This window comes from Maniola jurtina, chromosome 5 (genome assembly GCF_905333055.1).
Source record: "Maniola jurtina chromosome 5, ilManJurt1.1, whole genome shotgun sequence".
Taxonomy (NCBI): Eukaryota; Metazoa; Arthropoda; class Insecta; order Lepidoptera; family Nymphalidae; genus Maniola; species Maniola jurtina.
Window position 1 is genome coordinate 9,391,414 of NC_060033.1, and position 14,611 is coordinate 9,406,024.

Sequence of the window (14,611 nt, forward strand, 5' to 3'; positions counted from 1 at the left end):
ATTTGATGGACAGTGTCGTACCTATTCGGTTTGACAGTTTTGTGGACAACAATATCGGTTCTAAATAGCTGTTCTTTCGTTGATTTAATTTAATGATGCTAAGAAGTATCTAAACATATTTTAATGATGCAAGAAGTGATATATGTAGGTTACTTTATATTTTGGGAAAACATAAAGTGGAACTGGGTAAAAAATCAAATCTAAGTGTTTGAAGTCGCGGGCAATAGCTACTCCTTAACATTTTCCACTCCAATGTTTTATACCAACTAGTTAGTAGATACTCGTAGGTACTAATTAAAAATTAAATAAAGGAATTCATAAATAAATGTTAATTCAATTTATTTTATAATAGGAATCTTCTTCAGCTGTCTTTCTATTTGTCTCACGCTTTTATCCTTTATATCTGGTACATTGGAAATTGTGTACACTGCTCCAAATAAGTTGATGCAGGCGAAAATATATAGCAACGTGTAAATGCCCACGTAATCTTCTATGTATTTGAACGTGTATACGTGAGCGAGCCTTAAGATTTGAGAGTATGTGTACACCATTGCTAAAACTGTGGTCCGGATCTGTAAGTAAAAAAGTAAATATTTACTATTAAAACTCAACAGAGTAATGTACGGTAATAAGAATATACGAATTCTTTTAACGAGGGGCACTTCATGTGGTGGGAAGTGGGTGGGTATATTATATATTTTTTATTTTTCCTACATAATATTGTGCAGTAGGTAGCGGGTGATGACCAGGCGATGCTAGACGTTGGTTGGAGAGAAAGGGTGGCATGCACAGATAACGTTATTTCCTTCATCTGTGGAAACAGCACTATTTCAAGCTCCCACCAAAGAGTTGTCGCTTCCATGAACGGGGCTCTTAATAAAGTTTACTCTGTGGGTGTAGTGTAGTCTCGTAGAATGTGGGCGGTTCACGGACGATAGCTTTCCAACGACCTCGTTTCGTGGAAAAGGGGGTTTTGGCGTAACGGGCAATAGATAATTATTGAAATGGAATTTTGTGCTTGTTGCCTAGCCATACTACAACTAGACTGGCATTAGGATGGAATATTTAGCGGAAAATTTTGTTTATCCGGTCAAACGAAAATCGTCCATTACAACCGCAACCTATTAAGGTACAATTATTATTACTAATGAACGTTTCATTAAAATTAATATACTTTAATATAATTTAATTCTGTGTTAATTAATTGCCGTTTTTACTGTGTAAATGTTCAGTCTGGTGACAGAAGGTCTGACTTATCTTTTGGGCAAAGGATCAGCATGGCTGTCCGACGCGGAAATGCAGCGCTAGTATTTTGGGCACCATTCCACATGACCACGATTTGTACAGTAAGTAATAAGACAAGGCATAAGAAAATATGTAGGTACACCGCATTACCTCTAAATTCAGCATCTCTACCATAATTATGATAGGTAGGCCCCATGCAACTCCATATCCAAATACGAGCACTCCCAATGCAGCAACTGGCAACCATCTCAATGATGTCACAGTCAGATCAGCTTGCGTGAACACCGCTAGGGTGCCCATCGCTAACACCATTACTGATAAGGCAAATGTTAGAAGATACTGAAACAATAATGAAAAACTCTTGCTATTCACTACCCATATTATAAATGCAAAAGTGTGTTTGTTGGTTGGTTTCTCCTTCAATCGGCGTGATTTTGGCATGGATATATTTAAGTCATGGAGAGTAGCAAAGGCTACTTTTTATTTCGGAAAATCAATGAGTTTAAAACTCTAAATCCACGCGGACGAGTTCGCGGGCATCTGAAATCAATAAGGTTAAAGGTCAAAATCGAAAACTGTGATTCAAATGAGTTTTTAAACTAAAAGAAAATATCTTCCTACACAAAACATTTTCAAAGAAAATATTTTTATTTCTTTAAGCAATCTCTTACAGACAACCTTCTGTGAAAGGTTCGTTTTCGGTTGATCACATTGTGATATTGAAACGCTGAATACTGCGTACCTACCGTAAGTAATTTTACTAAGTTCTTGAAACAGTTTTGACCATCATCAATCTGTCTTTTACTGTACAAGCTAACTAGTTGGCATGCCCTGGCCTCGCTCTAAGCATATTGATAATATAAAATACTAGCTGATGCCCGCAACTTCGTCCGCGTGAATAAAGGTTTTTTTAAATCCCGCGGGAACTCATTGATTTTTCGGGATAAAAAGTAGCCTATGTCTTAATTCAGGGTATAATCTATCTCCATGCCTTTCATCCGAAACCGTTCAGCCGTTTTTGCGTGATTAACAAACATTCAAACATCCACACTGTCACATTTATAATATTAGTAGGATTAATATGTATCTATGTATCTACTAGGTAGAATTGATGATGCCCGCATGGACTTTTAGTATGTTTGTATAAAATTTTCCAATCTGCACTTAGCGAGCATGATGGACCATGGCCTAAGACCTTTCTCAATCTCAGGAAAACTTGTTCTCAAAGCTGGGGATGGTTATGCAATCTTTTCTGAGAATGAGTATGTCCATTATCCATCTATTGGTGAGAGTATCCATCGGTAACAACTAAAATCCGTTGATCACATTTGAGACAGGTATTATGCGCTTTTAAACCTCTTTTGTTGCGATTTTCTAGACTTTTCTACACTATTAGTATTGTAATTATTTAAAGGAATACTTACTTACTTTTCTCTCAAATATCCTTACTAGAATTACGCAAACTAGCGCCCCCATAAACAAACAAATAGGCACCAATATGTTTTCAAGGTCGGTAGAGGTCTTCAGCTGAATCAAAACCTTGTCTTGATCAAGGAATATAATGCATCCACTAAGAATTATTGTTGTGAAAAGCATAATACCTATTTTTATCTCGCCACGCCAAATTTGATTTTTAACTGAAACAAACTCGCATTATAATAACAACACCAGCTTACAATACTATTTTGTTCAACAGGAATGGCAAAGTCGACAAAGCATATACCTAAATCAAGTTTCTTTAGAGGCTGCAAACTTACGTCCGTTATAATATAATAAGTTACTTTATCCAATCGGTATATTTGGAAAAAGCACATGATTGGCTCGTACTGTACGTCATGTGACACTGGCCGCTGATTGGCTAATTTAAAGTGACAGTTATTAAGTTACAATCGGATTGAAGACGCGTGTGGTTGGTAGAGTATATTATGAATATGTATATGCATCGCCCACCACACAATGGTATATTTCGTTTTGCTTTAATGAAGCACACAGAATATTTCTATGCTTTGTCGTTCACTCATTCAAAACTGCGTACATATAACATAACTGTAACAATATTTTCTTTTTAAATACGCCCGGTAGTTTTCCCAAAGTGGGTGCTGCACGATACGATTAGTTTACGAGCTATGCCGTACCGGGGTCGTGCAATTGTCAATTTATTCGCGCACAGTTGGGCCAACAATGTACGAAGTTATTCATGGTAGACAACCTGCCTGTGACACCCACGTATGCACTTTGTTATCCAAAGAGCATCTTACACGTATATCTCAATAGCACTATACAGTGGTACTGGTATTCAACTGTTGTACTAGCCTAATGGGTAAGTGAAGATTGTTGAAGTAAAACTTCTTTAAGTGCGACTAACTCATATCTCTTTCGAGCAAAAGTAAAATTTTTGATACCGCAATTCATTTGAAACCCCAAAAGCCACTGACTATCGTATCCATGGAACTAGGTATAGGAATCAGCTTGTGGTTGTTTTAAGAGGGGTCTCTCCGTCACTTGCTCCATACAAACGTAGTTCCAATTTCATTTGAATATTATGCAACCAAAGTCCATAAAATTTTGCAGACATATTCTAGAAACTAATATCTATGCCTGTGGTTTTCCAGATTTCTATTAAAATATTCGGTTTCAAAGTTACGCGGTCTTAAAAATTCACATACAAATCTTTGAGCCCCTGTAATTTTTAAACTACATATTTTTAGAAAAATCTAAAACACTATAGGAACAGATATTAGTTTCGAGAATATGTCTGCAAAGTTTCATGGACTTGGGTTGCTTAGTATTCAAATGAAATTGGAACTACGATTGTATGGAGTAAGGGACGGAGAGAGCCCTGTTAAGTTTTCACTTCTGTTTGCAGTCCCCACTGACTGCCAATTTTATTTATTTTAAGGAAGTTAAAAATATTTTCAGATGATATAAATATTTTTATCCTAACGTAGGTTTTTAATGAAATTTCAAGCTACAGGAAAATTGTATTCTCGCTACATCATTTCATATGAAAGAAGTACTCACGTTGAAGCGGAATTTTTAGCTAAATTCATAGGAACGACATCAGAAACTTGGCGCTTACTTATTCAATTTTGTGCTAGCGTATGTACCTCCTGAATCTATTACAGAAATATGTTTGTCCATTTAAAGCAAAACTAACTCATGTACCAACTTAATATACTTACTTACGAAAAGTTATTTTGTACTATTTTATGCAAAGTTCAATTGAGTTTATTGAAATTTGAAATTGAATTCATTTATTTCATCAATACACATAAATAATGTAAATATTAATACAATAAGGGGCTATTTACACTACCTCGTAGACTGCTGAATGTTAACCTGACCGTTGTATGCAACCAAATTCGTCAATTGTGTAATGCAATGGTAAATCTGAGAATTATTTGGAGTCATGTTATTTAGTAAAAAAGTGTATAATATGTACTCGATCCCTTAAAGGATTCCAGTACTTTGCATTGACGATATGACACTGTAACTAGCATGACGATTTCTGGTATTTGTAGGTAAAGTTAACTAAAGTGAAGGAAAAAATTATCCCGGTCATTGACTTACATGAGTAGGTAATAGACCAGGTATAGTAAGTCAATGAACTCAGTGATTTGTGATTAAAAGCAACGGTAAAATAATTAATAATTTTTTGAAGTCTCTTTCTTATTTTTATAAGGAGACATATTTCCCCTGTTTCGCAAAGTGACAGAACGATTCAAAAGAGCTTTTAAAAGCCTATACATGAATAAATCATAGGTTCCTCCAGCTTGGGCAAAATACTGTTCTATTAAATATCTCTGGATGAATTAACTTACATATCTTATACCAGCGTAAGACTCCATTTGGCTTGGCATGTTCACTTTCCTCCTTCAGAAGTGTTATTTGGCTAACGATGTAGGTATCGTTTTCAGATAGACATTTTAACTTGCCCATACTTGTTTGTGCCGCCTGAAAATATTACAGAATTATCATTTATCATAGTATTTTTGGGATCTAAGGAGAATACCTAACGATTAAATTTTTCCTTTTACTATTTCTAACGGCGCCCCTCTACATACTCCTCAGTATTAAACACGTGTAAATTAAAAATTTATAACACCCCCGACAAGTGAAGGTAACTAGAAAAGAGCTGATAACTTTCAAATGGCTGAACCGATTTTCTTGGCTTATAACTAAGAACACTTTCGATCAAGCTACCTTTCAAACAAAAAAAATCGGTTCATTAGTTTAGGAGCTACGATGCCACAGACAGATTCACAGATACACAGATACACACGTCAAACTTATAACTATACTTTTTGGGTCAGGGGTTAACAAATATTTCACAACAAAGGAACTGGGCGTCCAATTTTAAGTTTAAGTAATCTCTATTGTGTAGGAAAAACGTTTTCCACGACTATTTTATAAATTCGTCGTTAACACCAAGCGACCGTGTGGCCTAATGGATAAGGCGTCGGACTTCGGATCCGAAGATTGCAGGTTCGAGTCCTGTCACGGTCGAATATCGTAACCTTTTTAACTTTTTATTGAAATGAAATTCGTTTAATAACTTGTTAATAAAAGTGTCCGATAAAATTATGCGAAGCCTACCTACTTAGTGCTCTATTTATTGCTAAATATTTTTGCAAAAATTGCTAGGAAAATTCGCAAAATCCAACTTTTATTTGATAAAAGTCAGTAACTAATTTCATGTAGAGATAATATAGCTTACCTACGTTTCATGAATATTACAGCAGACAATAATGGATATTACAGAATCAATACTTGATTAGTATGAAATAATAATAATTAAGACATATAATAATATAATTACATAACGACGTTATTACGTTTTACGGTAATTTTTTATCATATACTTTACGCCTTAGTTACATTACAGCACGTAGAACGTTAAACTCTCGCACACTGCAAATCGGGTTTCATGGAATCGATTTTAATAATACAACATGAAAACCCCATTAAAACTAAGGATTAAAATAGGTCGATCTTTTTGTGGAAAATGTTTTTTTCCACAAAAACATAGATCAGGGTCTCCATTTCAGCACAGATCGACTTGCTCAATCCTTAAATAGGCTACTTTTAGTCAAAGGTCTGGGGAAATCGTAGAGATCCAACGGGATCCTGCTTGCATTCTGTAGACGGACATAGACTAGTTTTTATCCCGGAAAATGAAAGAGTTCCCACGGGATTTTGAAAACCTAAATTCCACACGGATGAAGTCGCGGACATCATGAATTTACTGAAAACAATCTCTTATTCATCAAACAATGTCGAGTAGCTTGAGGGAAGAAAAAAAATCACTTCTACTTACTTGAATCTTCCCAACCTTGACCAAATAAGCTGGAGACTCTACCATCATGAATAAGGAAACAAACTGCACAAAAACCACACCAGCTATCAAATACAGTCTACTATCAGCATCAAGCGCCAGCCTCATCAGATACCCTGCTGTGGTCATCAACACCATTATAGACATCATGGCTCCACGACACTTAACATCACATGTCTCTCGTATGTAAACTGGTATGCATATGAAAAGACCAGCGGTTGAGATCCCCGATAAGACGTGAAGGATTATGTAGGCTATGTCATTTGGTGGTATCAGAAGTGGTATACATGAAACCTGAAACAATATAGAACACATTTTTTTATATAAAAAGGCTTGGCGTAACTGACTGACTGATCTTTCAACGCACAGCCTACGCTATAAGCTACGGGCTATTAATTATATCACGCGAATGAAGTCACGGGAAAAAGTTAGTTACTTATATAAATATTTTTCCGTAATATTAATATTACAAAATGTGAAAGCGTGTTTGGTGGTTTGACCTTCTTTCACGCAACAACGAAACAAAGGATAAAGCTAAAGAGCCGATGAACTGTCAAAACAATACATATATGTAGCTACAAACATACATACACACATGCAAAACCCTACTGTAGGACAAAAGAACGGTAGTAGATAGTGGCACATTTTATACCGATAGGAAATACAATATGTAGTTAACACAATGAACTAAAATAATTATTTACATAATTTAGTAATCTCATACGTGACTGAATCACTGTTCGACATACTCGACTCTTACATCTATGTAATGTATGTTTTATTATCTTCTCTAATTCTACATTGTTTAATCTTTTTAGAGATTCGTAACTTAGAATTTTTTTCTTCACGTTAATCCAAGTCATATTTAATTGGGGTGCCAGCCAGGTAACCTCCCAGTGTGCCTGGATGCTGCTGGTCCCTTTTGGATGCATCCGAGGGGAAGAGCAGTGTTCGGGCCGGTCCGGACCCCGTCGCCAGGCGACGCGCAGTAGCGCCGCTGGGGTTTAGTGGGTATTCCGGTCGCCTCTCGGCCGGCGAGTCCCACATACCCTCCCTCGGCTGGCTGGCTAGCTTCCGGGGGGATGCGTAAATGTATTCCCCAGCGTCAACAAAAAAAAAAAAGTCATATTTAATTGCTTAAAGTGCATATAACTTTGATAAGTTAAAAATGCGTGCCCGAACTCAAACCCCCGACGCACGAATAGGAGCCCGACTCTTATCTACTAGGTTGTCACCGCTCTTAATTATTAATAATGGATAATAATTAGTTAAAAATTTTGAAAAGAAAAACTTACCCCTTGCAACAATACAACTACGAAAATACCCAATCTTCTTCCCCACCTGTCAATAACATAACTGTACATTAGTGCGCTGACGATAGTTCCAAGTATGAGTCCCATAGGCGTCCAAGGTATTTCTTCAGGTGTGGTGAAGTGACCCGCGTGGCTTGAAATTGTGAGGTTAAGACTCTCCACGCCATTGGTGAAGAATGGTAGGCTCACTGCAGAGAGAACAAGTGTAAATTAAAAATTTATAACACCCCCCACAAGTGAAGGTTACATTAACTAGAAAAGAGCTGATAACTTCCAAACGGCTGAACCGATTTTCTTGGATTATAGCTAAGAACACTCTCAATCAAGCCACCTTTCAAACAAAAAAAAACTAAATTAAAATCGGTTCATTAGTTTAGGAGCTACGATGCCACAGACAGATACACAGATACACACATCAAACTTATAGCACCCCTCTTTTTGGGTCGGGGGTTAAAAAAGGAAAAAGCAAGATATCAAATAAGCCAAGAAATATTAAATTCCAAAATTGACCCAATCAAGAATTGAATTTGGAAACTCCCTTTCGCCCACCATTTTGTCATGTTATCACTTAAAAAAGCTTTCAGGAAAAATCGATTGCCGTACCAAAAGCTTTAAGGGCAGATACAGGCATCAATATCCAAATAAAAAGGTTAAAGTTCTCTCCATGGTTGCTCCGAGTCGAACGGGATGTTACTCAAGATTAAAATGGACAATTCTTTAACGTAGGTAGTACGTTATTATTTTCAACTAATCAAAACTTTTAAAGAGACCTTAAGTCCACATTCATCTGTGAATTTCAAATTATTATGAAGTACATACAGTTTTCCTTAAAAGGCCGTTAGTTTTGATTTTGTTGTTTTACATGTTTTATTTACGCACAAACTTGACTCAAAATTTGGCCTTTAATAAAGATATTTCAAGGGTCGTCGTAAGTTTCAAAATAAATTAGTTTAAGTTAAGTACTAATAATTTTTTGATATAAAATGTATCATTATCAAGGAACTGACACGAAATAAAGTATGATTGTGTGGAGTAGGTATGCTACGCTACACCCACAGCTGCTGTGGCGATTCACTTACATCTAGAGTTAAAGTGACTAGAACGAAATGATATTTTAAATTGATGGTATTCGTGCCATGTGAAAAGAAAATCTAGTGCAAAACAAAGAAAGTCGTATTTTAAAATCTTAGAAATAAGGACTTATTTCATATGTATGTTACTGAACTATTCGGTGCTATTAGTATCATTTTTCGCATTTTAGTTTGCTATCATCGTGACATAATAAATCCTTTTATAGGTCAAGGCGATATCTATTAGAGTTTAATAAAACCCAGTCAATAGAAATATAACTGCAGTGACGGACAAATGGACAGACTTGAAGGTAATCAACTCATAAATGTGCTGTCTCTTACTTTTTTGATTACGGAGCAACAAAAAGAAGTTTAAAAGAAGTGTAAGAGAATTATAGAGGTAGGTATAAAGAAAGGGCTGTTTTTAATATTTAGAAATTTCAAATCTGTGTTTAAGCAAGCTTTTTTATAAAAATAATAAATAGTTACTGTGTTAACAGGAAATAAAACCTTGAAAAAAGGTTTGTTACAAGGTGGGTGGGTGGGTACGCTCCTCTATGACAAGATATGTATTTTTCTTTTTTGCCGCGGTGCAAATAGATGTTACATTATGTTAAGTAAGTATACCAAGTTAACCAAGCTTTTGGCTATACTTAACCCCATTTGGCCAGAAAATATAGGTCATGTAAATGTAACTGTCTGTGTGAGAAAATTTGAAATAGCGCGCAAAGAGAACTCGGTGCCCTCGTGTTGCAAATTGTCAGGAGCAATTCCGCTGTTTCAATTCAATCTAGAGCACTCGATACAACTCTGTCACCTTATTTAATAACTAGTGTTTACCCGCGACTTCGTCCGTGTGAATTTAGGTTTTCTAAGGATCCCATTAATATTTCTCAAAATCTTTTCTTAGTGGGATTCTATGTTTGTTAAGAGAGAACCTATTATATGTACTCTAGCGGTAGGTACTCTAGTACATAAATAACTAGACAATCTTGAGATTACCAGGTTCAATAAACCTATTAAAGTGCGGAATTTTACGTGAAGTAGTAAATTTCTGAACTTCACCTAGTTGATGTGCATGCAGCTTTACATATTTGTAGTCTCCAAAACGTAGGTATATTTACTATAGACACCTATAGACCTCCTTCGCTATGTTCTAGCTTCGCGCCTCATAAAAACACTGTAGGGGCAGGACAGACTGCATGGACTTGGGGTGCTTCGTTAACAGATCACTTCAACTAAGAATTACTCCAACAAAGAACCGATTTTCTTTAATTTAATATAATATGCTTGGTCGTTATAACGAAGATTACCTCATCAATGAATAGGTAATCTGGGAAATGAAAAAAAATCGCACTTTAGCGTCCCAACTAGTAGGTAATCTGCAGATTAACTAGTTAATGTCAACTATGACGCACTCCAAAATGCGTCATAGTTGATAAATTATAACATTATTTTATATTGTTTAAAATTTAAATTAAAAAATGAATGCAGATATTCGTTCCGAGTATGTACTTACTGGATCACCAAATTTTATCAAAAATCGGAAATTGTGAATTAGCCCTGCCAACCTGTATGGATTATGAATTAGATAGGTAAGTAGGTATAGATATACCTTAACAAAAAATCCGGCCAAGTGCGAGTCAGACTCGCGCACCATTTTTTCCGACATTTTGCACGATAATTCAATAACTACTATGCATAAAAATAAATAAAAATCTATTTTAGAATGTACAGGTAAATCCCTTTCTTACGATATCCCACTTGCTATATAGTTATCTTACTTTGAAAACACTCAAACAAGAAATAAGACATAAGGAAGGGAATAAGTGTATGGATACAAACCATTATCAGTATTTTGTTTACTACCTACTCCGACGTTTTTATATGGATACCTTCATTCCCTAAGATACACTTGATCACCGTACAATGTAAAATCTAATAAAACAAAACAAGTTTTACATTCATAAAATACATAACACACTTACCTATAAAAGATAACGCATACTGCTTAAGAAGACAACCACGATCTTCTTCTGAAATATTCACATTTTTAGTTATTGTAAACACCATTGCTAGAGCGGAGAGTCATATAAACAAACAACACGCAAAAGACACTGCCGTTTCCACACTGTCTTACGAGTATATACCTACGTGCACTAAAACAAACAAACGATCACATAATTATTGAAATATTAACTTTAACTGTCACAAAACAGAGCATAAACTCGAGCGTCGCAGAATCAAGATAGTAATCTAATGTTTGTTATGGAATTCAGACGGTAAATTAATTGTGAGTGATGCTGAAAGTTAGCGATAATAAGGAGCTGTAATTATTGTAAATTTAAGCCGATTATTTTGCTTTGATTATACAGGGTGGCCAGAGAAGTGACGTCCAAAAGCAAAATTTGGGTGCTTCATATGGAGAGGTATCCAAATCACCCCCATGTATGTTACGCGATTTTTTGTAGTTTTCAAGTTATGATTTTTTTTAATAGGTTTTTAAAAATTTCGACCAGCACGGCTTTAAACATTTTTTTAAAAAAAACCAAGACCATTTTTTGCAGTTTTTTTTTTTGTAATTTAATCGTTATGAGCAGTGCTTTAATGCTCAAAAATAATCAGGTTCGTAGCGTTAAGAAAAACTGCAAAAACTTTGAACTAAATCAGAAAAATTTCGTTCAAGCGAGTAGGACTTGAATTTTCAACATTAAATTAAAAATTGAAAACGCTGGTTTTTTAGTTTTAACGTAACTTTAAAAACTGCGCTTGGCTCTTAGGTTTATTAATAATACTAAAAAAAATGTACTTAATGGGTGTTATTTCGCTGAAATCAGGCATCAAAGGTACTGAAGTGGAAAATTCGTAAAAAAGGAATTTGATAAAAAATAATTTTAATTGCTGATTTTATTATTCCTGGCGCTAATTATGATAGAAAATTTGTAGATTACCAACAAATAAAAGAATTAAATTAAGATTCGAAGGAAGATGAAGATTGAACATTTTCAATTTTACTTAATTTTATCATGAATGTTGAGGGGCCTGTTCTCGGAAATTTAGCAGTACGGTATCCCTTTTACCGAGAATAACAATAGGCCAGGTAAAGAATATTGCTTTCTCTCTCACTCTCTGGTACGGCTAGAACTGGTGTAAGCGAAAGAAACAACGAAAAAACGAAAAAAAAAACAAAAAAGCTCATCTCTACTTCCAAGTCAACAAAGTCCAAATCACTAGGCAAAACAGAGTCCAATAAACGAGCACAATAGTCAGATAAGTAGGCAGCGAAATCCGTAAGCAAAGCGAGCGTAGTGGTAAAGAGTAAGTGACGAGACGAGTAGCAGTTAACACAAGGTGAGAACGACTGAGGGACGTGATTCTTATTTGCGCTTGCACCGGTTATTCGTAAGATTCGAAATCTTAATTTAATTCATTTATTTGTTGGTAATCTACAAATTTTCTATCATAATTAGCGCCAGGAATAATAAAATCAGCAATTAAAATTATTTTTTATCAAATTCCTTTTTTACGAATTTTCCACTTCAGTACCTTTGATGCCTGATTTCAGCGAAATAACACCCATTAAGTACATTTTTTTTTAGTATTATTAATAAACCTAAGAGCCAAGCGCAGTTTTTAAAGTTACGTTAAAACTAAAAAACCAGCGTTTTCAATTTTTAATTTAATGTTGAAAATTCAAGTCCTACTCGCTTGAACGAAATTTTTCTGATTTAGTTCAAAGTTTTTGCAGTTTTCCTTAACGCTACGAACCTGATTATTTTTGAGCATTAAAGCACTGCTCATAACGATTAAATTACAAAAAAAAAACTGCAAAAAATGGTCTTGGTTTTTTTAAAAAAAATGTTTAAAGCCGTGCTGGTCGAAATTTTTAAAAACCTATTAAAAAAAATCATAACTTGAAAACTACAAAAAATCGCGTAACATACATGGGGGTGATTTGGATACCTCTCCATATGAAGCACCCAAATTTTGCTTTTGGACGTCACTTCTCTGGCCACCCTGTATATAAACAGACGTTAAACTGGAAGCCAATGCCAGCTCGTCTGAGTCAATATATCAGGGCGTTTATCTAGATGAATTCTAAAACGTGCTATGCTTCATTCACTCTAACACAAACTATCTCATAATTGGCTTTATTTACTTGCCTTTCAAGTCGTACAAGGGTCTTAAGTGTCGTTTTTGTTGCAGTTTGTACAAACATTTCTTGAATACACAGAATAAAATGATTTAACGTATAGTTTTCCTATAACATAGGTACTTAAAATAATATTAATAAATCAGCTCTCTCATGCTATAGTTTTATACCTATTATAAATGAGAAAACGTGTCCACCTTCTGTCTGCTCGGCCGTCATGGGCCACGGCCTTGATGAAAGGTACAGAGTCAGCTCACATGTCGGGGATATCCATAGACTACTTTTTAACCCGGAAATCAAAGAATTTCCACATGATCTTTAAAAACCCAAATCCACGCGGACGAAGTTGCGGCCATCATTTGGTGCTTACGAGTATAATATGATTATTCGATCTCTGAGCAACAGCATAGTTAATTAACATTCGTAAATATACTCGCGTATCTCTTTTAAACAAAATGCATAGCAAGTCTACTCGATCGTCGGAACAGTCTTAAGTGGACAATCATCCTACACTGATCGTCGCAATTTGAGTTAACTGACTCTTCCTGACTCTACCTTGAGTGATCTGACAGGTTATTATTGTTCCCTTTAATGCACCAGAACCAATGTGACGGTGTTCCTTAAACTTACTTAATTAAGGAAACACCGTCACAAACGGCAATACTTATGCATAATGCAAGCAACACATTTTCAGTATAGTAATACCTAAGGGAGTACTGAAATGAAAAGTCCTAATTAGTAGTAAGTGGTAATTATGGCATCGAATATACGCTAGACTTACTACTACCACTTAATTTGATTTTTAGAGGTAGTTACGAACATTCGAGATCAAATCGTCCCCCAGTAGCCGACACACAAAATAACAAAATATCATTCATTTTTTCGAGGTTAGAAAGAATTGCGTGTTGCTCGCGGCATTTACTTGAAACATTATTTGATTACTGTTAATTCAGCTTAATTATTACTAATTTGTTTGTCAAATAGCTAAATTATCTTACACTAAGTAATGCCCGCGACTTTGTCCGCGTGGATATCGGTTTTTAAATAATCGGATATTCTCTTGAGAAATCTTTAATTTTCCGGGATAAAAACTAAGTAGTCTATGGCAATCTTCGGGATGCAAGCTATCTCTATACCGAAAACTCGGTTAAGCGGATGGACTTTAAGAACTTTTTTCAATTTTCCGGGATAAATTAGCCTGTGTCCTGAGTAGGTAAATAGATGGGACGTGAAAGGCTAGCAGACAAACAGACATACTTTGGCAAATAATAACTTATGGATATATTCTAATTTATTCAAAAATTAAGTACATGATATTGCAATTAAAAAATTGATTTGACTTACCTTGTCCTACGTTCAGGTAGGCGTGGATTACGGCTATTGTATTTCTTGCTAATTTGCTTCGGGCGATCAATTTACCTAAACGAACCTTATATATTTTTTAGGTACCTACTTTTTTAACGGTTCCGTACCTCAAAAGGAAAAACAGAACCCT

At 35.3% G+C, this 14,611-nt stretch overlaps 1 protein-coding gene and 1 non-coding gene across 4 annotated transcripts; one reads left to right on the forward strand and one right to left on the reverse strand.

The window, feature by feature from the left end:
* Positions 1-322: 322 nt before the first annotated feature.
* LOC123865682 (low-affinity glucose transporter HXT4-like) lies at positions 323-11,332 on the reverse strand. Of its 3 annotated transcripts, none has more exons than XM_045906879.1 (8): positions 11,118-11,332; positions 10,952-10,999; positions 7,876-8,081; positions 6,563-6,874; positions 5,067-5,199; positions 2,674-2,882; positions 1,396-1,584; positions 323-572 (listed from the first exon to the last, which is right to left on the reverse strand). In XM_045906879.1, the coding sequence occupies exons 3-8, from the start codon at positions 7,978-7,980 to the stop codon at positions 339-341; spliced, it is 1,182 nt and encodes a 393-aa protein (XP_045762835.1). In that variant the 5' UTR covers positions 7,981-8,081; positions 10,952-10,999; positions 11,118-11,332; the 3' UTR covers positions 323-338. The 3 variants fall into 3 exon arrangements, with proteins under 3 accessions (XP_045762835.1, XP_045762834.1, XP_045762833.1); XM_045906878.1 differs by having other exon boundaries at positions 11,114-11,332; XM_045906877.1 differs by having other exon boundaries at positions 10,952-11,332.
* Positions 5,679-5,751, forward strand: Trnar-ucg. Its single transcript has one exon. It is a non-coding gene; the product is annotated as a tRNA-Arg (tRNA).
* Positions 11,333-14,611: the final 3,279 nt, after the last annotated feature.

Bases quoted from the DNA above. Each gene is read 5' to 3' on its own strand.
- LOC123865682 (XM_045906877.1), bottom strand. From the start codon at position 11,036: ATGGTGTTTACAATAACTAAAAATGTGAATATTTCAGAAGAAGATCGT. The intron at 2,883-5,066 runs GTAAGTTAATTC...AGTTTGTTTCAG, and splicing joins CTTACGCTGGTATAAGATAT to TTAAAAATCAAATTTGGCGT. The intron at 1,585-2,673 runs GTAAGTAAGTAT...TTATTGTTTCAG, and splicing joins TAAGGATATTTGAGAGAAAA to TATCTTCTAACATTTGCCTT.